The sequence below is a fragment of the Colias eurytheme genome, chromosome 24 (assembly GCF_061535395.1).
Source record: "Colias eurytheme isolate Ceu_HAF_F1 chromosome 24, ilColEury1 Martin Lab GWU primary, whole genome shotgun sequence".
NCBI classification, from domain to species: Eukaryota; Metazoa; Arthropoda; class Insecta; order Lepidoptera; family Pieridae; genus Colias; species Colias eurytheme.
In genome coordinates, this window is record NC_143003.1 from 5,322,039 (window position 1) to 5,345,127 (window position 23,089).

The following is a 23,089-nucleotide window of genomic DNA, read 5'->3' on the forward strand; positions in this document are numbered from 1 at the left end:
CCACATCGAATCAGACCCTGAAAAATGAAAGGGTTCTATTCCTGAGCATACTCAAGCGTAAGAGAAAAAAAAAGACTCGATTAGTAAAGTATTTCGGTCGCTATCGTGTTAACAAGAAAAAGGATCCGCACATACAGACACACGGACGTCCAAGACAGAACTTTTTTAAACTGTTTTTTAACTAGTTTAAATACAAAAATGACATCAAAAATATCATGAACGTTAAAAATAGTGTTTTTTCTTAATATGTGTGTGTATGTATTATCTTACAAGTGCAATGTATGATACATAAAGACATTTTAAGTTTGAAAAATCAGATGTTTTGCGCGAAGCGACAGTAGTACCCACCTCAACGCTTCGCTTATGAGGCGTGCAATAGCCAGCCAGGTAGGTACTGTCGAAATTTTTTAAATCTATGCATATGGTATTAAATTTAAGAATGCGGCATAGTTATGGTATGTTTTCTATCAATTACAGACACATAATTGGCAATGATAATTTCAGAAAAGAAAATTCTAAAGAGACAAGCAATGGTAACTTTTAGTATTTTTGGGATCCAGATAGATTATGACCCTGACTAAAATAGAAAATGATAATACCTATCTCAGGTTTGAACCGCTAGTTATCTAAAACTCATATAAATCTACTTTTACATACGAATAATCATGTTAAGTCAAAAAGCTCACTTTAAACATGTATTTTCAATCCAATTGAAACTGAATTCGAATACAGAGCAACGAAAAACAAATACACATAACACTTAGAAGTTTCCAGAACATTGGAATACATTTTACAAACAAGCGTTATACAGTTTAACAAACAATGTTTCGCATATTTTGTTTGGAAAACAAAAAACAAAATGGTTCACGGTCGCGCGCGATTGAAAAATAAAAAGGTAGCCTGGTAGGTATGAAACGAGTTTTAAACTAAATTTGACATTTTAGAATAAGCCACGTGTATTTCTTGCTAAATCTATGAGTTATCAGTTAGAGAAAGCGTTTTATTTGCCTCCATAATAAAAATATAAATCTTAGTAATCTAACACTCAAAACAGAATAAATGATAGTTAAAAAAAACACGCTTTATCAAATTAGTGTATTGTCATCGGTCCTCAATAAATCTACAAAGTTTGAACGAAATCTGGCCGTTTAAAGTGGGTCAAAATCGCGCCCAAAGAAGTCGGTTACAAACAAACATACAAACATACAGGTGAAGCTAATAAAAAGCGTGTAAAAAAAGATAGCAATGGTGCCACCTTTATTTAAAATGTATTGCTGCACTGATTTTTTTCTGTACGGATGCAATGATTCAGTACTAAATGATACATAAATTATGACAGTGTGTTTATGCAGTACAGGTAGGGAAAGTATATTTTTAGAAACATAGAATTTATGCATTCCCGTTAAACTACTAATCAGATCATTAAAAATATTTCTGTAAAAAAAAAATTTGTAAAATGTGTGAGAATTAGGGTGCTTTTCCACTAATAATGTGCGAGGACGTGTAGCGAACAACGTTTGTAAATAGCCAATAGTATCGCTTCAAAATCTAAACACTTCAAACTTCAAACTAAATGAAGCAATATGATTGGTTCTTTACAAACACATCCTCCCACATTATTGGTGTATAAGTGAAGTCCCGTGTCCCCGTAGTGGGGTAGGGGGCAGATGCATTATTCTTACATCTGTTTCACTGACCGATTTTTCTTTAGGGACAAGTAGGTGATCAGCCTTCTGTGTCCTGCCAGACCGAGACATTTTTTTTTTCGTCTCCACCGGGAATCGAACCCAGGACCCCTCGGTTCTACGCTCACGCGTCAACCACTGTACCGAGGAGGCGGTCAATTATTGGTGTATAGCACCCCAAAAGTACCATGGTTAAAGCTTTCATAGCGGGCGTTGTTGCTTGTCTTAAATTTCTAATTAAATTAGGATAGCAGATATCTTATAGTGTAGAAATAGATGATAGATAGTAATTTAGAAGTATGCGGGTATTTTAATTAATTCTGATTCAATTACCCCATTGACTGTAGCAGGGAAGTTAGTTTATATTGTGACATTGACCAGGGCACACGTCTTTTTAAATATAAAAAGCTCGTCATGGTAAAGTGGATTGACCTAGTGGGTGATGGTGATGATGATAATAATAGATACTTTCAATAATTATTTATTATACTTTTGAGAATTATATCTACATACAGCAACGGATGAGCAGTGAAGAATAAGTGCACATATCTATTTGATAATATTATACACCGTAGGTATAGTATCAAAATTAGACATGTTTATGAATTTCATGGGTACAGACTGACACATACAAAAAAATGCGTTTTAGATAAAGCGGGCGGAGTAAGCTAGTTTACCTATAAAGCTCAGATTTTCATTCAATAAATTTGTTCAAAATAAACCATATTAAATATCGATTTCCTCCATCATTGGAGCAGCTTGCCAACGAATTGTTTTACATAATATTTTACACAGATTATACAAATGGTGTATTTATGAAACGTTCAGAAATATAGGTCATTACAAAACATAAATATGCATGAATTACGAAATATAAACATTGTTTTAAACGCATAAAAAGTTAAGTGAAATATATTTTAACATGTTCATAACAGAGTAATCTTCTTTTTATTGATGTGTTAAGATATTGAAATCAGTATCACTACATAGTATAAAACAAAGTAGCTTTTTCTGTCCCTATGTATGCTACTTCTTTCTTATCTTTAAAACTACGCGATTTTTATGCGATTATTTTATTAGATAGAGTGATTCAAGAGGAAGGTTTTAGTATATAATTTATTATGTTTTAGACAAAGCGGGCGAAGCCGCGGGCGGAAAGCTAGTTAGATATAAAATGGATATTGTTACACGGAAAATAAAATTCGATTCTGCATTGTAATTTGTAAAATATGTAATTTTTTAACTACTTTAAAATAGTTTTATATGACGTAGCTATTTATGACTGTTATTTTTATTAACTTTAAAAAATCGTAGAAGGTAGCGCAATATTGTAAACTAACTTTCTGCCCGCGGTTTCACCCGCTTTGTCTAAAATCTAATAAATTATGTATATAAACCTTCCTCAAGGACCATTATCTATTAAAGAAAACTGCATCAAAATCCGTAGTTTTAAAGATTTAAGCATACATAGGGATAGAGATAGCGACTTTGTTTTATATTATGTAGTGATATTACTTTTCAACATTTGTGAATATCGTTCCTCTTCATCTATAATATAAAAATGAATCCCAAAATGTGTTGGTAAGCGCATAACTTGAGAACGGCTGAACCGATTTTGATAATTCTTTTTTTATTATATTCCTTGAAGTACGAGGATGGTTCTTATGTAGAGAAAACGTAAATATGTACCACGGGCGAAGCCGGGGCGGACCGCTAGTATATTATATAATTGAATATAAAATTGAAATATAAATTTTGTGTGAATAACGGTTCTTAGAAATATATTCAAAATAAATCTCCCATTTCTAATAACGTTTTGTAACGGAACCAACTGAATGTTATTGGCAACCATTTTGGCACACTCATCGTTTTCATTTCCCGCGTTTAGACGGTGAAACATTCGACTTTACCGATTCCTTGATAAAATTGAAATAAATCGATGAATAATTTTAAATGTATACGCCAAATATATTGAAATGAATTGTAAGAGATGGAAAATATATTAAAATTTTTAAGAAAGGATATATTTACGCTCGTGCGCCCAACAAGATCGTGATCTGTTGTGTGTATTTAATTTGAATAAATAAATTTCTTACATATTTTATACGGTACACAGTTACACTGATGGGTCTTTCAATTTTTAGATCCTTCAATTTCTAAATTAAAAAATATATGTGTGTACCTTATAAATCAAATTAAATGTGTCCACTGAGAACTGAATCATTTTATTTAACTAATTTTAAATATATCTCTTTGATCTTTAGCTGAATACTAGATAATATTTAATACCTACCATAAATCTATCTTTATCATCACAAATTATATGTGGTGTCTTAAAAAAATGCGAATTTACAGAATTTAAAATTAACTAGAGCAACTTTTAAAATACATTTTAAATTAAAAAAGCAATTTCCTTTCAAATAACAAAAGAAACAATCACAATCGATTCGTTAAATAAACAGCTGAGACTGACACAAGTTTGACTAATTTACAACAAATAAAACGTCCGAGACACGTGACAACTTCGCTGTTAATGTAACAAACATCCAATTATGAGACGATTGTCTTTCTGTCAACGCGATAAAACTAACGGCCCGACGAAAAGAACCCGGCTGTGTATCGAAACGTCGTTTATCACTCTTTTCCCGCCGTTCTAATTGACAGCTGTCAAATCGCGAGGCGTTTTCGCGCCATTTTACGCGCCGCCATGCTTGCTCAACGTAATAATGTAGATTCAGTTTTTAGATAGACACTCGTGTTTCGATTGGACAAACTGCTTTATTGTAATGGCATAATACTGCCACTAGTTTTACGACTGTTTGGAACATGATCGTTGTGAGCTTGTTAATTTTATGAGTGTTCTTGTTATTTTTATTGTTTCTTATAGTTTCGCATGTGAGGTCTTTGTAATAATTATGTGTACGTAAACATAATATTGTTTTTCGTATGTTTATTTAGCTTATAGCAATAATTAGTATCTAATATTTGTCAATGAATCTGATAATCATCGCTCATTTGTTTAGCGTCTTCGCAGTCGTCACTGTGACGGCTCATGGCAACAAATAGAAGATATAGAGAAGAACAGAAGAAATTCGATACAAGAAGAGAAGAAAGAAGAAGTTCGGTACACTGATGGGCCTGAATTGTTGCTCTAACCTGTATTAACACTAGGTGAGCAAACTTTCAGGTGTGTTAGTGCCGTCTGTTCATCAATCCCTGTAAAAGAAGAGCTAAATAGAGAAGAAAGGAATTCGAAGACATGTGCAAGAATAAATAGAAATAGAGAAGAACTCCGAGAATATACTTAATGTGTAGCCATAAAATGTGCAATGCTTGACGCATTTCTGAGTTAGTTTTAATTGTTTTAGTTAAAAATGGTAATGCTATTTATTGTATGTTACTAACAAGAGGTATTTTAAAATTTTACACAATGTTATTATAATTGATATAGTTTTGTCAAAAGCAAACACTTAGTGTGCATAGGTTGAACTGATTGTTGATTTTTATATGTACCTATTGTATTAAATTATATATCTGTTTTTATCGTACGAAAAAGTGAGTTTCTTAGTTTTTACATAATTTATAAAAGTTCTGATATGTGATATAGCTCTTGAGTCCCGAAATGACAAATACTACATTCAATTCCATTTACTCTACTAAAAAAATAGAAACCTATACATACATAATATACATACACACACAATACACACACAACATATTACATTACATATTATATTACATATTATTATAGTACATATTATATTATCTGAGCCTATCATTAGTAAATATATCATCAAAAATCGAAGATATTTCACCGACCCATACAACAATGAATTAAACATAAAGTGTGTTGTAAAACGATCCACCACAATACAATTTTAATATTTCAAACGGGGCCATGGGTGCCATAAAATGCCTAGAATGTACTATAATATTATATTTTCATTCATAAAACGTACGGGTTCCTTATGGGCGAAATGAATATTACGATGCAGCATTTTATGACCGCGCTGATGTGTCATAGACTCGGATTTTATGCAGACGTGACACATCTTATTTATTACATATAGGAACATGTTTAATAAAGATATTTCATGGTCGAGATTATTTAGAGACTAAAATGAGTTCTCTGTACATGTAAGTAGACACAAGTTGTTCAAATTTTTTTGTAAAAGTGTAAACTTGTTGTAAAAACTGCTAAATGTACAATATTTATAGAATGTACAATTATTACAGAGTATTTTCAGAAATAAATAATTCATAAGTTAATGGGCATTCATTTAGTAAAGTTTCAGTTATATTCTGAAGTAATATACCTACTAAATTGTATGTAACTTAGCTCGTTGAAGTACAACAGGGGTCGAGCAAGTCAATAAATGCAAAAGTTTTAACGTCAACTCAAAACAACCGCAAAAACAAAAACTGTAATTTTTCATCCAATAAAACGTGCCAAAACCATTATAACCGCATTATGCCCATAAGCTCTAAAGGTCTCGCAATTTCAGGAACTGAGGCAGTAAGCCCTTCTCTTATATGATATAAATAAACACGAAAATAGGTCAATAAATAAACCACGGGTGAATTAAATACGAAGGGACCATTGTGCCCTTTTCCGAGCGACAACACAAGGAAAGCAATGACCCGATATATAATATGACAATTTCGAGAGGCCGTCTCTAATAGGCAGTAAACTCGGGTTGGACCATCAAAGACATACCCTTTCTGCATTGGTTTATGATCTATGACATAGTTATGACAGGTTCTTTTGATGGCTGAATAAATTTTATCGCCAATTACGAATGAATTGCAAAAAAAGCTTTAATGCAGTAAAATATAATGAGTGTAATATCTTTTTTTTTATAAGTTTTGTTATATACGTAGGACAGTCCTATTGATTTAAATTTTTAACATTTTTATCGTAGTGTCCTCTTTAGTATTAATCACAATTTAAATGCCTTTATCATCAAATTTATATCAATCATTTATTCAATCTTTTATCTAATTCAATATTTGTTCTATTCTGTGGCTAACACACAATATAAATAAATAAATAAATAAATAAAAATAAATATTTTTAGCGGATAATCGTTTTTTTATATTTTGTGATTCTCATAAAACCGAAATTGATATCGATCAAACTTTCGCCTTCACCTTACCTAACGTTGGGTTTCAATATCGAAGTCTAATCCGTAATGTGTGTATTAAAAATGTACCTTTAGACATTGAGATAATATTACTATACGTATATCTCAATGCCTTTAGATCGCTTTTTATTTCGTATACATTTAAACTAGGGAACCATGTAAGTACAGCTGAGAATTAATACTAAAATTATGTTTAAATTGGACTGATATCTACTGAAACCGACCATAAGACCGCTAGAATTGCTTAATATCGTGTCTACCCACGATATCTTTCGTTTCTATTAACCTTCTATTCTTATAATTTTAAATCTATATGGACACTTTATCATCTATTAATTGTTTATCAAACACACTTTTCCTCAATTTTATTATATAAAATTGGTATACAATAGTACAATACATACGTAAAACAAATGTATACAACAGGCAATGCAAGCAACTTCCTGTACATAATGCTAAATTAAAATTGCAAGCAGATAATCTTAGTGTAATAATGTATGTTGTAGTTAATAATCTACAGGCTTTTTGAACAATGTCTGCTTTTTAGTAAATAGTTATAATATGGTATAATTATTTAAATTATTGTTCTTCAGTATGTATGTGGTTTTTGGTTGTAGTAAATAAATGTTTAAATATTACGTGCTTTATTATTTACCTACTTTTCCTTCATATTGCCTCGGGTACTTTATTACTTTATTTACCTGGAATAAAACTAGACTATTTTTTTTCGAATACTTTACAATATGAGAGAAGACGCGTCTTAAAGGTAATTGAAAATCTTCGTGAAAATCCTTCCCAAATATTATTTTATTTAGGCTTGCTGTAATCTTATATATATAAAAATGAAACCCTTGTTTTCCTTGGTCACGGCATCACGCGTGAATGGGTGGACCGATTTCGATAATTCTTTTTTTATAATATTCCTTGAAGTACGAGGATGGTCCTTATATTGTGACACTAGCTGAAATTTTAAACCTGATTGCGATAGATTCATACATCGGATAAACATTACAAGCACTTTGCAAAATGATAAAATTTCCAACTTTTGCTACAACATAGAACGAGACCATAGATTCAAATCACGATTAGCGTTGATGATGTCATGCATTGTTACAAACCGACGGACAGAACTACTCCGTATATAAAATAGATGTGTGCATGTATCGGTCAATTAGGGAAAGCTGGCATGTTCACAGTACTCACACTTATGCAATTTCACTTACAGTATGTTCAAAAATAAATGCGACTCTAGTTTCATTTTAGACTTGAATTGTAAAATGGGTGCGTTGTAGATATGTATAATATGCAAATATAATTACTTATGAAAGCTCTCATAATTTACCTGTAAAATTATAATTTAAAAGTAAATCAATTGATGAAGTTAATTATTTATTCTAATAATAATCAATTGGATAAAAGTATTAATAATCATTCAATTATCAAATAATAATTAAATTCCTGACTTTGGTCGAGTAAAGATATCTAAGAAATATTATATTTGTAATAAGTACGTAATACCTACCAATACGAGCTAACAAATATGTGTTACATGTTTTGATGTTTATTGTATAATTTTCACACTATTGGTTTTAAACTCAAACTCAAACATTTATACAATTAGACTTCTTCTAGAAGCACTTTTGAATTGTCATAACAGTTTAACAGTTTTAACATTTACCACCAATTCAGACAGCAGTATCTATAGAGAAGAAGAAGAATCTATTTAATCATAATCGTAATCTTCTACTTCACTGTAACTTTCATCGCTCGAAGAACTCGATGTTTCGTTGTCGGAATTTCTTAATGTTATTATAAATGAGTCAGTGTAATTATCTACTTTTGGTTCTAATTGAATATATTTTTCCTCATGTTCTCGCGTCTTTCTCCAAACGTCACTAAACATATCCAGGCTAATAGCATTTGCTTCCTTTCTAAATAATTCTTACACAGTTTTCAAGTTAAAGTTCACATTTTGTGATGCTACTTTCCCTTTAATTATGCCCCATAGTAACTCTATTGGGTTGAGTTCTGGATGGTATGGTGGAAGGCGCAATACACTATGTCCATGATCTTTGAGGATTGCATCAAGTAGGTAAAAATTGTGTATAGTTTGGCTTATTTTTTTTAATAATGTGATAACTCTGATTATTAATTAGTTATTTGATTTTTGAAAAAAAAAATGCCGATTTTAGTCAAAATTTATATTTCTCTAACAAGATCCTTATCATCCAAATTTCCACCTTGGTGAGAAAAATTGACATTTCTAATGAAAATGAACAAAAAATTAAATAATTTTATTAAATACTGTAAAATAGCCTATAATTCTTCCATTTACTGTATCACAAAATTCTTCATAGATTTTTAGATATTCGTACTACACCAATTACATCACCCTGTATTTATAAACAATTGAAAAAAATGACACATACATAGGCCGGGAGATACTGACACAAAATTTCGGGTCATTTGTAACAGAATGGCGGTTCTACAGAGGTCTTATTTACGCAATGACTAAAAGAAAAATGATGGTCAGAACTCAGAACGCTGGTACCGGCGGACTAGTCGCGTGGGCGTTAGTCGAACTCGTCGGATAAATAGCGAAAGTCAAACGATTTACAAATCTTCGCTTTCCGCGCTTTCCGCTACTTTTCCGCGGTATGGCGACCATTTTGAATCGTCCGAAAAGTATGGCATGGCTATTTTAGTAAATGGCTGCACGACGATGGTTACCTGTGCAAAAGTGAGCCCGGTACAAATGGTTGAATTGTTTTTTTTAAATCAACGCATTCACGTCGGTATGGCGGACTGTAAGTCACATCGTAACTGTATGGCATGACACTACCGCCTACATCTTTTTTAAGGGCTATCGGTAAATTCTAAAATTTTTGTGTTACAAATCGTTGGACTTTCGCTATTTATCCGACGAGTGTGACTAACGCCCACGCGACTAGTCCGCCGGTACCAGCGTTCTGACCATCATTTTTCTTTTTGTCATTGCGTACTAAGACCCCTCTAGACCGCCATCCTGTTACAAATGGCCCGAAATTTTGTGTCAGTATCTCCCGGCCTAACATGTGCAATGTGTAAATGTGTTGACGTTCCAGCTCTTCTTAATATACCTATATGTATGTTACAAGGCTAATGGTTCGTTTTGTATGCCCTTGTATTTAAGTAATAAGCTATGTACTTAGCAGTGATTAAGTTTCACTACTTAGTTCGTATGGCGCCGTCTGTCTTAAATTACTTGTATCCATACTAATATTATAAATGCGAAAGTAACTCTGTCTGTCTGTCTGTTACTCAATCACGCCTTAACTATTGAACCAATTTGCATGAAATTTGGTATAGAGATATTTTGATACCCGAGAAAGGACATAGGATAGGTTTTATCCCGGAAATTCTACGGGAACGGGTTTTTCTTTGAAAACGCGGTCGAAGCCGCGGGCGGAAAGCTAGTCATTAATATATTTTTTTATTTAAACTATCAATGAAAAATTTTAATCAGTTGATTCAGTTGTTTTGTGTATCGAATTTACAAAAACATCCCCATTCTTAATTTACTTATAGCAAAATATTTGGCATTTAATATAATATTAGGTATAGTGTTTTACGAAGGTTTTGAAAGTTAGTCAACTTCCTTTTTTTCCTAGTCAAACTTTATACTTTATATGACAAAATGCATGCACATACGACATACAGAAAGAAGCTGAAAGTAAAATATTGTTGAGATTTTCAATGGATGGTAAAAAAATTTCATAAGCCTCAAAGAGCCTCTTTCCAATTCTACAAAAAAAATTAGCTCTATTTTATAGCAAGATATCAAGAGGTAAATATTTAAAAATTGTACATTAATTTAAGCAAATGGAAAACGAATAAGTACATTCAGTAACCATACTACACCTATGCTATCAATAATAATTACGAAACGTAGATTCGAATGCCGCTTCACAGTGACTGTTATTTTCTCACTAGATGTGCCCCGTCGTTTTACCCGCATTGCTCCCCTCCTATTGGTCTTAGAGTGATGATATATATATATAGCCTTTCTCGATAAATGGGCTATCTAACACCGAAATAATTTTTCAAATTGGTCCAGTAGTTCCTGAGTTAAGCGCGTTCACACTAACAAACTCTTCAGCTTTATAATATTAGAAATAAGTATAGATTAAAAAACATTCTCAACTTTTTCATACTATAAATGCAAACAGTGTACAAATCCTTATAAAAATGGCCTGTGACCATAATAATAGCAATGCTGATCAAACAATAAGATGAAACTAAAAAAAATATTTGATATAATTCAACCAAGCTAAATAATATCTTATCGGGTAAGTATAACGACTCAAATTTCTATAAACAGCTTATTCTTAAGTTTTGGGTGGTCTGATTGTTATGAATTCTTTATGGAGCGATAAACCTTGTTTGAATTATTTCATAATTATTATAGCCTTTATACTTACTAATACTTTCACCATATAACAAACTAGCTGTGCCCCGCGGTTTTACCTCCATTGCTCCGATTCTATTTGTCTAAGCATGATGATGCCTGATGATGCTGTATAGAGCCTTCCTCAGTAAATGAACTATAATATAACAGCAACATAATTTTACAAATCGGATCTGTGTTTCCTGAGATTTAACAAACAAACCATCTATAGATTAAACATTTTAATTTTTTAACTGTATTTCGAGATAAGAATTAATCCATAAGAATGCTGTGTGAGAATAATATTATTCTCATATGAGAGATACATAAGAAAAGGTTTAAGATTACTGTTGAAAATTACTTTCTTGCAGTTGATTATGTCACAATGTCAAATTATTAATTTATAGTTTAAACAAGCGTAAATATGAACATTCTTACGTTGTTCTTAGTGCGTTCGAATAGATTCTATGCAATGTTCTTACACTAAACAACACTGAATTCGAGTTTTCGTTTACACTAAAAGATCACTAAAGAATGCTCTTGCTCTAGCTCTATGTTCGTGTGATGTATATGCACCGTAACGTATTTTTGTATGTGTGTCACGTATGATGAAATATATAGCAAATCTGGTTACTAATAATTCAGTTAAAACATTGTTTTAAAATAAAACACACGTCTCTTCCGATGAGATTTTATAAATTGATAAACTTCGTTTTTCCATTAGTTTATGTACGGTAGCAAAAAGCGAATTCTATTAACAGATGAAACTGAATTTAAACTGACATGTATCTATAGTAAAGGATTATTTCATTTATCACCTTTACTTTTCAGTGTTGAAAAGCTAACATAACAATAAACAAAACTATAAAATGTTCTAACTAGGTTATTCAAAGTAGGCTCTTATTTAAACTTTCATGCTAAACGCTAAAATAATTATTAATAAATACAGTAGAACCTCGATAAGTTAAAGTCCAAGGGAAACACAAAATATTTTAAGTTATAGAGGTTTTAAGTTATCAAGGGTCTATCCATTTTTCACTGCTTCTATAGCTTTTAATTTATAAGCGTAGGTGAGGGTTGTTAGTTTTCTTTTTGGACTCATTTTAAGCCAGTTTTATCACACAGTAGGTAAGTAAAGTGATGTTTCCAGGACAACAATCAAAAACTTATGTTGCAAGTAAGTCGTTGTCATAAAGCTAACCGCCGCAAAGCTTTGAAGAATTTCGATAAAGCAAACAATAGGTAATGTATTGTTTACGTTAACAATACATAGTAAACACAACACGTGCAAGCAATAAATACCGAAACCTTTTGTTTTGACACTCTTTCAAAATGACTCATTGACAAACAATTTTATGTTATAGAGGTTGTGGAAACATTTCTTGACGTTACTGAGGGCCAATACAGAGATTATTTATTTAAGTTATAGAGGTTGCGTATTTTAAGTTAAAGAAGTTTTGGGCTCTGATGGGAAGGGAACACATTATTTTTTGAAGTTACAGAGGTTTTTATGTTACCGAGGTTTAAGTTATCGAGGTTCAACTGTATTTATTTGCTAAGTCCAAATTGCTTCGTTATATGTTGGATAAGTTAAATTTGCGATATTCATATGTTTGATGATTTTGATTTGATTTGATTGGTTATCAACGTGCTAGAAACTCAAAAAGAAATTGTATGGAATTGAATGAAACAAATTAATGAACTTTATTTTCACAATTCAATATTAATAATTCAATATATGTATACTATGTATAAGGCATTAAAATAGACAAATTGAATTGTTATTTTGTAAGATTTTTATTGTATGTGTACAAAAAAAGTTTTTTTTTAATAAAGTATAAATAAAGTAAAAATATAATATTATACTTACCTAATACCTATCAATGCAGTTATTCTTCTATTTATTTTTATATATTTGCTTATGTAATTTTAATTTCCTGGTGCACAATAAAGTATGTTTGTTTGTTTGTTTGTTATTTCTAGATATATAGCGCAAAGTTAATCGAATTAACAATTTATCAAACAGATAATGAAATTGTCGATGTAGAGACAAAAAGTTTTGATAAGTAGAATTAACTATCATAATCCATTTCTTAGTTACTAGCGGTCCGCCCCGGCTTCGCCCGTGGTACATATTTCGCAATAAAAGGTAGCCTATGTCCTTTCTCGGGTATCAAAATATCTCCATACCAAATTTCATGCAAATTGGTTCAGTAGTTTAGGCGTGATTGAGTAACAGACAGACAGACAGAGTTACTTTCGCATTTATAATATTAAAGTTATGGATTCCTTAATCACACTACTCTTTCTTTACCTTCACACTTGGTCTACAAAGCTAATAAATCCAAAATTATCGACACAAATACCCACATATTCAGTAGACACATGATTCAAAGAGCCATTGTGCCAATTGAGATTCTAGCTAGACCTTGGCACTGCCATAATTGAAATTAACACGACGATCGCCATCTTGGATCTTATTACATGATGTGGACACGATTCTTTTGCAATTTTTGTTCATTGAGAATATAAAGGCATTTATAATAATTTTTGGGAATGATTTATTAAATAAAGGTATGGATTTCATAAAGAAATACACAAAATTATGTACATGTACCTACATGTGCGAGTACATATCTACACAACAACAAGTATAGGTAATAATAAAAGACTAACCTGTCATAACTATGTACTTATATTTAAAGAAATTTAAATGTAATTACTCTAATCTCATTAGACATTTTGGTGTAACCATGAACCATACTATATGTATATCTTTATTTTTTTTTTATAGTGGGGAAATCTTCCAAAGATACCCACGGCCCCCGGGGATGGAGCCAAGGGTTATGTCGGATTCTTACCGACTAAAACCCCACTGTGTTCCGTCGAGCCGCGCAGTTAGCCGGGGCCGCGGGTACTCTTAGAAATCGTCCACGACACTATATGTATATCTAAAACAACATAATTTCCAATCTTGTAACAAAGCTTTACGTTACTCATACAAAAATTCAGAAAAGCTCACGTTTTCATTACTGTAGGTATATATTTTATACTTCCAACTGCAATCTTAAACTTTAATACATTTCATAATTCATCACACACAATTACACATTAGTCACGAGCGGTTATGTTCATTAAATTATACAAATATTTATTATGAATAATAATAAAAATTTGGAAAATCCAAAAGTGCACGCCTCATAATTTTTTTTTAATAAATATTTATTAATTATTATTTTTGTTTATTTAATAACAATTAAACCACATCGAATCAGACCCTGAAAAATGAAAGGGTTCTATTCCTGAGCATACTCAAGCGTAAGAGAAAAAAAAAGACTCGATTAGTAAAGTATTTCGGTCGCTATCGTGTTAACAAGAAAAAGGATCCGCACATACAGACACACGGACGTCCAAGACAGAACTCTTTTAAACTGTTTTTTAACTAGTTTAAATAACAAAAATGACATCAAAAATATCATGAACGTTAAAAATAGTGTTTTTTCTTAATATGTGTGTGTATGTATTATCTTACAAGTGCAATGTATGATACATAAAGATATTTTAAGTTTGAAAAATCAGATGTTTTGCGCGAAGTGACAGTAGTACCCACCTCAACGCTTCGCTTATGAGGCGTGCAAAAATCGAATTATAAAGAAAAGTAATGTATGAGTAATGTCACTGGTTCTAATAATGCAACGAATACAATAAAAGCGTACGGAAATATGAAAGAAAATAAATAAAAGTTTTATTGGAAACTTAAGTGATAAATATTTTATAGTCGTGCACAAACACAACTAACAAGTTTATTTACTCTCTACTGCATTGCGCTGATTTCATAGCGATAATTTTTACTACAAAAGGTTATTGATTAAATATGGAAGAACGTAGACAAAGACTTTATCTAATACTAGCTTTCCGCCTGCGGCTTCGCCCGCGTTTTCAAAGAAAAACCCGCATAGTTCCCGTTCCCGTGGGATTTCCGGGATAAAACCTAGACTATGTTACTCGTGGATAATGTAGCTTTCGAATGGATAAGAATTTTTAAAATCGGTCCAGTAGTTTATGAGCCTATTCATTACAATCAAACAAATAAACAAACAAAGTTTTCCTCTTTATAATATTAGTGTAGATAGTGTAGACTAGCTGCACTTCGCGGTTTCACCCGCGTGGGTCCGCTCCTGTTGAACTTAGCATGATGATATTATATAGCTTTATAGCCTTCCTCGAAAAATGGGCTATCTAACACCGAAAGAATTTTTCTAATCGGACCATTTGTTCCTGAGATTAGCGCATTGAAACAAACAAACAAACCCTTCAGCTTTATAATATTAAGTTATCTGTGGTACAGTATAAGAATCAGAGTATTTGGCAGAACAATAATATAAAGATAATTTAGGTCACCTGGTGTGACTACACCACAGCTGCCTAAAACACTGATGAAGTTTCAGGTAACTTTGTGGTTTTTAAAGATATTATATTAATCTTTTTAACAAGTTTATTCTTCACCTGTTTGTTTGTGTAATTTCCTCTGTACACTTAAAAAAGATCGTTGATGCAATAATAATGAATGCAATAAGTTCATGATTGTTTATCTTCGTAAACAGATTTAAAAAAAATTATTATTTATATTATGAATTGATTAAGGTCCCAACATCGTAGCTGTTCCAAAACTGATATAAATACTGTAATAAGTCTTCACTCGTTACTAAAGCTTAGTAACGAATAAGTTAATATTAATGATACAACTAAACCAATTATAGAGAAGCCGAAATGTTCACATATGCATGTATTGTAGAACTTTCTGGAACTTTCTGCAACGCTGGTTTTCAACGACGACCGCTAACTACGACTTGCAGCTGAAATTGACAGAATTGAAGTTAGTCAGTGATGTTATTACATAAACTTATAAAATATACATAATATTACCTAGAGAATACCTATTAGAAATATTCAATGATATTACCTAAATAAATAACATACAACTGGCACCTAAATTATTTTGACAAAATATAAATCTTAGTGAATTGACAGAAAAGTTTGTTAAAAAAACCAATCCAAATAGTTCTTGAGTATAATATTTACAGTAGTATAATTTGATAAAAAAATATTATTTTATACAGTATTGTTTTATTATCTATGTCTACCTCTACAGAGTCGTTCCCTGCGGCTAAGCTAAAGCTCAGGGGACCTTTTTATTTTATATAATACTACTAGCACAGACTAATAATAATATACTACGTATACAACTACTAGCTACATTCCGTGGTTTTGCTTACGTAGCATTCAATTCGGATAAATAATAGTGTATGTATTCTATTACTATTCGTTTTATCAGTAAATATTTTGTAGTAGTTATTTATTGTTATATTAAAGTGATTATTTTCGTTAAATAAAAACTTTTTCTTTATTTTTCCTTCCTTCCTTTCTTTCTTTCAATAAATGTACCAGTTTACGTATGAAAGTGCAAAATTACGAAACAAATATATATTTTAATTTTTGGTACGTGAGAGCTTTGAATGTCTCTTTTCTTCTCATAATATTTCACAATACAAAATAATTGGAAAACACTTACCTTATTGCGAATTTTTCCGGTTAAAAATCCGATAATTTCGTCATACACTCAAGGTTATGAATCACCTAGTTATCCGTTAGAATCTGACCTTGTTACTACGTCACGACGGTAAATGTAATTAGTTTTATATATCCTAAACTATATCCTAGTGTATCTATACTAATATTTTAAAGAGGAAAGGTTCGTATGTATGTATGGTTTTCACGCATAAACTACTGGACCGATTTTGATGAAATTTGGCACAGATAATCTTTGGACCCTGAGAAAGAAAATAGGCTACCTTTTATTGCGAAATATGTACCACGGGCGAAGCCGGGGTGGACCGCTAGTATAGAATATAGTACCTAAAATGTACAATCACTGAGCTTTAAATATATATTTGTCTATCCTTTTTTTATTAATAGGAAAGACTTCATTGCATATTTAGTTTGTTTAGAAGAGATAAATGCAATAACTAATAATCGATTTTTGTACTAAAAGCTTTTTGGAGAACTTTAATGTTTGTTTTTATCTCGGGTTAGGGGCCGCCTTGCATACAGGATCGAAATTAACTGCGTTAAAGTTCACAGAGTCAAGAGATAGTTTTAATATTAAAATGATTATCATAATTACTTAATTAGTTTTGTTTAATTATTTTGATCAAGTTGGAAGTTGGAACATAAATACGCCTCAGCTTTACCGCTTCTTATTTATACATTTCAACTGTCGCTAGAAACAAAATTTATATCACAAAGTCGCTCGGTTGTTACGTGAAAGAAAGACAAATAAATACATTTTCGTGGTTCATTCATATCATTAGTAACGAAATTTTTAAATTTATAGATAATTCATTCATTAGAAACTTGGTATTGATCCTGTACAAGTAACAACCACGGAACTTTAAACCACACAATATTATCATAAAATTGGAACATAGTCCCAATGGGCTACTGAATCAAAACTCATTGTCCCATTACACCATGGGGACTTTATGGTATTATAGATGTACCACAAAGTGACTTAAGGTAATCAGCGTATTTGCTCTCAAAAATATTTAAATAGAGCAGTATCACGATGATAATTCAGATTATACAGTGAAGGCAGCCGATCGTCTAGCTTTAGTCCAATGAACTTTATTGTATTTGGGTCCACGGTTCAACTGCTTTGTGCTCGTTCTCGTTGATATACGTCACGATTTTTGTGACGTATCTATAAGGAATAATCTCTTCTATATTTACTGAAATAAAAATCGTATCTGTTCTATATTTGCTGAAATAAAAATCGTTAAGAAAAAAATGTGTTTTTATTTATTTAACCGAAATTCAATTTCAATGTAAGTATTTAGTGAGAAGTTATTATAATAACGTCTTAAATATTTAATCTCACATGTTATAATATATCAGTATGCATATATTTCAGTCCAGTGTATGCCAGCTCGTTTGCTCATTTTAACCGTCAAACTTTCTTCTAATTGCAAAACACGTTTACAAAACGAACGATTGATAATATAACTCAGAAATTACAATATTCCACATGTCCTAGTTCATACAAAATAAATTAATTCATATTACGGGCTTAGCATAAGCACTTGAACAATTTTAATGCGATTTAACGGCTTCAATGTGTAACAGTGAGTCACGCTATTGTACTTATCGGATTTCCGAGACGCAGTTATTTAACTAAGTAGCAATGCATTTTTATTTTGCTAGAAATACATGAGGTGTATAAATACTTACGTCGCGTTGTAGATACAAAGTCTACATAGAGAAGGCTGTGTACTAATGTTATTTCTGAATTCAAGACTTTTTGTATGTGTTGTGGTACTTCTAACTTCAATAAAATGAATGTAGCTGTCGTAATATTAGATAGAACTTACAATACTGTGTTACGTTATTGTGTAAATTACCTCTGATTCTAACTTACATACAAGAAAACATACCTAATAAACATACTGTCATTTTGAACAATGATAAAAAGTATATTTGTAATTTGTATATAAATCATTTACCTTATGAGGTTTAATTTACATCAAAAGACAAACTACGGGACACAGAGGTCTTTTTTGAATGTTTAGAGGCGCAGACAATATATAGCTTTCAAAAGTAGCGTCGTAGAAATGTATGCTTTTCCAGTCTGTAAATTCTCCTTCACTTGGTTGAAATAGAAGATCTTTTACAGTGTACCTACTACCCAGTGTACCCTTCGTTTCAATATTTATCTGCTAACAAATTTTCCAATAAATGCGGACAAATCAATCGATTTGATTTGTCCAAAACCGTGTGACAATGGACACATGCCACGTCATGTCTCACGGCGGGCATTACCTTGATAGTACATCCGTGACTGTACCAAATGTAACATTGTATGTTCCACGCACATGCTGGTGTCACTTGATCTCTTGTTAGATGCTTAACCGACTTTAGAAAGGGGAGATTTAAAAAAATAACGAAAGTAGGACGTAAAATAGAAGTCAATTCAATTTAAAATATGTTTTGCAATGCATATTAAAAAAACATTGGATTTACAAGACGTTAAAATTAGGGTACTTCTTTCAACACTATGTTGTATGTATGGAATTATATTTTTATTAGACTATTCAATTAGATTTGCAAAATAAGATATTTTTTTTGTACAATACCTTCCGTTGCTGCAGTGCGTTAATGGATGATCTTCACATCTCATTATTATTATTATGCTGTGTAAAAAGTTAATTTTTAGTTCGAACGAATCAACATAAATATATCTATTTACATAATTAATCATAAAACAATAGCATAATTCGTTATCTCTAACAAAGCATTAGTTGAACGGTTAACCCTACAGTAGTCGCGTATCTAAAAGTGACGTGTGAGGTCGCGTGGTATACAAGGGTATACCATTTTAAATCAAGAAAAAGAACAAAAATAAATTATAAAATCTGTTCATTTATTTATTAATCTTCATTACTATATATGTATTTTCTATTTAAAATAATCAACAAACCACTTGCATGTCACTTGCATGGCACTTGCGTGGCACTTGCATGGCACTTAAATTCATTTTAGTGCGATTATAGGGAGATGTTATTTCCGGTTTCAATTTATCTCCAGTATAGGCATCTACTGCTGCATCTCTACATGGTCTTCTTTACTATCTGAACTTCACAAGTCGCCACCAAAATCATCACGACAATGGTCTTCGGCTAACCAAGCCGTGAATAATTTTACGGAGCTCCTGTTGCACAACCATACGCACCCGACTCTCCGCGCTGCACTGAGTGCATGCGACAATTATTCAACTTAGAGTACACGAATGATAGAAAACTGGAGCTATTAGATTTTTAGAAATTTGCAATTTTGTATCACTGGATTATACGTGTAGACCACGCGACTACTGTAGGGTTAAGCGTTTTATCTATCCGTCTTGACACTTACAGCCGTTAAACTCACGAATATTGTCAATTAAAAACGTTTCACGATCTCATTATGAGAGATTATTATTTATATAGTGTTATTGATCAGAATATTATACATTTTGAAATACGATAGCGGCTGTCATTTGACGCACGCGCAATAGTGAATGTTATAACTGCCTTGGTTGGATAGTCGTGTAGACATTGTTTTATTGTGCGATCTAGAGGACAATGTATCTTTTGGGATGGGAATATAGAAACTAGGAAAAATAGGGCATGAATAGTGTGAATAACATGTTATAGTTACGTATTTAATTATTTATAATATTTTTATGTACCTAATCTGTGGTTATGGTGATGACGCACGATAAGGCAAAGAACACTCAAGCAAAATTGCAGAGAACTAGCAACTAGGAAGATATTTATAATTTATAATGTAGAAAGTTAGCATGATATAAAAGCATTTATTAGAGTGAAGCATTTTATTTTTTCATGCATTATAATATAGTGGTGGAAAGAAAGACTATGTATACTTTTATATCCTTTAATGTTAATTTATATCTATTCAAAAAGTATTCTTGTCTCTTGAGATATTCCAAATGCACTAATAACCTACGAGGGCGATTCAATAAATACTTAGCCTACAAAAAGTATACGAAAATTTTGGAAAAGTGGCAATTTATTTTTCAACATAGTCTCCTTTTAGTTCGATACACTTAGCCCAGCGATGCTCCAACTTTTTTAACCCGTCCGAAAAATAGGTTTTCTCAAACTCTGCAAAATAGGCCTCCGTGGCAGCGATAACCTCCTCATTTGATCCATATCTATTCCCGGCGAGGGATTTTTTCAGATTAGGAAACAGAAAGAAGTCACCAGGGGCCAAATCTGGAGAATACGGTGGATTAGGCAGCAATTCGTAGCGTAATTCGACCAATTTGGCCATGGTAACGGCAGACGTGTGAACCGGTGCGTTGTCGTGGTGAAACAGCACCTTTTTCTCAGCCCGATGGGGTCGGTTTATCTTTAATTCGGCGTCGAATCGGCTCAATAAATCGGCATAGTAAAGCCCTGTAATTTGTTTACCTTTCTCGAGGTAATCGATGTAGAGAACTCCTTGAGAATCCCATAAAACGGTGGCCATAACTTTTCCGGCCGATTTTACAGTTTTCGCCTTCTTTGGAGCACTTTCCCCGGTCTGGATCCATTGTTTTGATTGCTCCTTGGTCTCTGATGTGTACCAGTGAATCCAGGTTTCATCGACGGTCACAAAACGACTAAAAACTCCCCTGGATTCCGCTTAAACAGCGCCAAACACGTCTCCGATGTGGACTCACGGTTGCGCTTGTTTTCCGGTGTGAGTAAATGCGGCACCCATCGCGCTGACAGCTTTCTCATGCCGAGTTCCTCGTGAAGAATATGATGCACTGTTTCTTCTGAAATGCCTACAGTCTCAGCTAGCTCCCGAACCTTCAATCGGCGATCTGTCAATACGAGATTATGGATTTTTTTAATGTTTTCCTCCGTAGCAGCTGTTTTTGGTGCACCTGGACGTGGTTCATCAAAAACCGACGTATGGCCACGTGCAAACTCGTTGAACCAATTCTTGACGGTGGCTATCGATGGAGAAGAGTCACCGTACACAGCATCCAAGCGGTCTTTGATTTCGATGCGCTCTTTCCCGTCCAAAAATAGGAATCGAATCACCGAACGATATTGCTTTTTTTCCATTTTTGTAAAACCGATCCACACGTTCGCTTCCATAGGTTGTCAAATTAAAACAAATGAAGGGATTTGAATGAAAATTAAATTAAATAATTAAAAAAGAATGAGCTACACTTTGGTAAACCTATTTTGAAACAATAGCGCCCTCTGGTGATGAGGCTAGGTACTTATTGAATGCACCAGGTAGTTAAATGATTAAGTTTCTGCTTTAAAATAACAGTCTAAAATTACTATTTGAGCCTTTTTGGGAAACATAATAATATCCATAAAGCTTGGAAAAACTTACCTTTTATGCTCTGTGATATTCGTATATTGCTATTCCACGTTTTAATCTAAATATTTTTAAGAAAGAGTAAATAACTGAAAATAGTGGGCAACGAAGAGTCACCATGCTCAATGATAGGTACCTACACTTATCTGAACAAATTTTCTACAATATTTTAAATATCTTCTACAATGAAAATGCAATGATTATTTTATTGAAGTATAATAGGTAATTATAAAACTACTAGATTTCCGCCCGCGGCTTCGCCCGCGTTTTCAAAGGAAAACCCGCATAGTTCCCGTTCCCGTGGGATTCCCGGGATAAATCCTATCCTATGTGTTAATCCCAGTTACCCTCTATATGTGTGCTAAATTTCATTGTAATCGGTTCAGTAGAATTTGCGTGAAAGAGTAATAAACATCCATACATCCATACTTACAAACTTTCGCCTTTATAATAGTATAGTAGGATTGAGGCATTGCAATTATATATTTTTTTTTGTTATATGTTTAATCCTCGAATAAAAAGCATAAGTATGAACGGAAAAAATAAATAAATAAATAAATAAAAGATTAAATTCATCCACACAAATGTTTGCCAAGAGATTCAGCAATGCATGCTTTAAGTTTAAAACTAACAATTTCTCTTAAAATGATAAAACCTTTATATTTTCCTTTTAACTGTACAAATACAGCATTTAATACGGATCAAGAATATAAATAATTTACAATAAAGTAATAAAATAAGGAAATTATGCAAAAACGTTGCAAAAAGATTTATAACAGTATTAAAATGTTGCATGTTTAATTTATTAATTAAATAAGATACAAAAACCAGAGCTAATTTATTTAAATTCTATCTTTCCGCCCGCGGCTTCGCCCGCGTTTTCAAAGAAAAACCCGCAT

General features: G+C 32.3%; 1 protein-coding gene across 1 annotated transcript; it reads right to left on the minus strand.

Moving 5' to 3' along the window:
• Positions 1–8,469: 8,469 nt before the first annotated feature.
• On the minus strand, positions 8,470–22,108 carry LOC149897976 (protein GVQW3-like). Its single transcript, XM_090115842.1, has 2 exons — positions 20,810–22,108; positions 8,470–8,886 (listed from the first exon to the last, which is right to left on the minus strand). The coding sequence occupies exon 1, from the start codon at positions 21,956–21,958 to the stop codon at positions 21,461–21,463; it is 498 nt and encodes a 165-aa protein (XP_089971968.1). The 5' UTR covers positions 21,959–22,108; the 3' UTR covers positions 8,470–8,886; positions 20,810–21,460.
• Positions 22,109–23,089: the final 981 nt, after the last annotated feature.

What these genes read in the sequence shown, in the direction of transcription:
- LOC149897976 (XM_090115842.1), bottom strand. Translation starts at nt 21,958, where the DNA reads ATGGAAGCGAACGTGTGGATCGGTTTTACAAAAATGGAAAAAAAGCAA.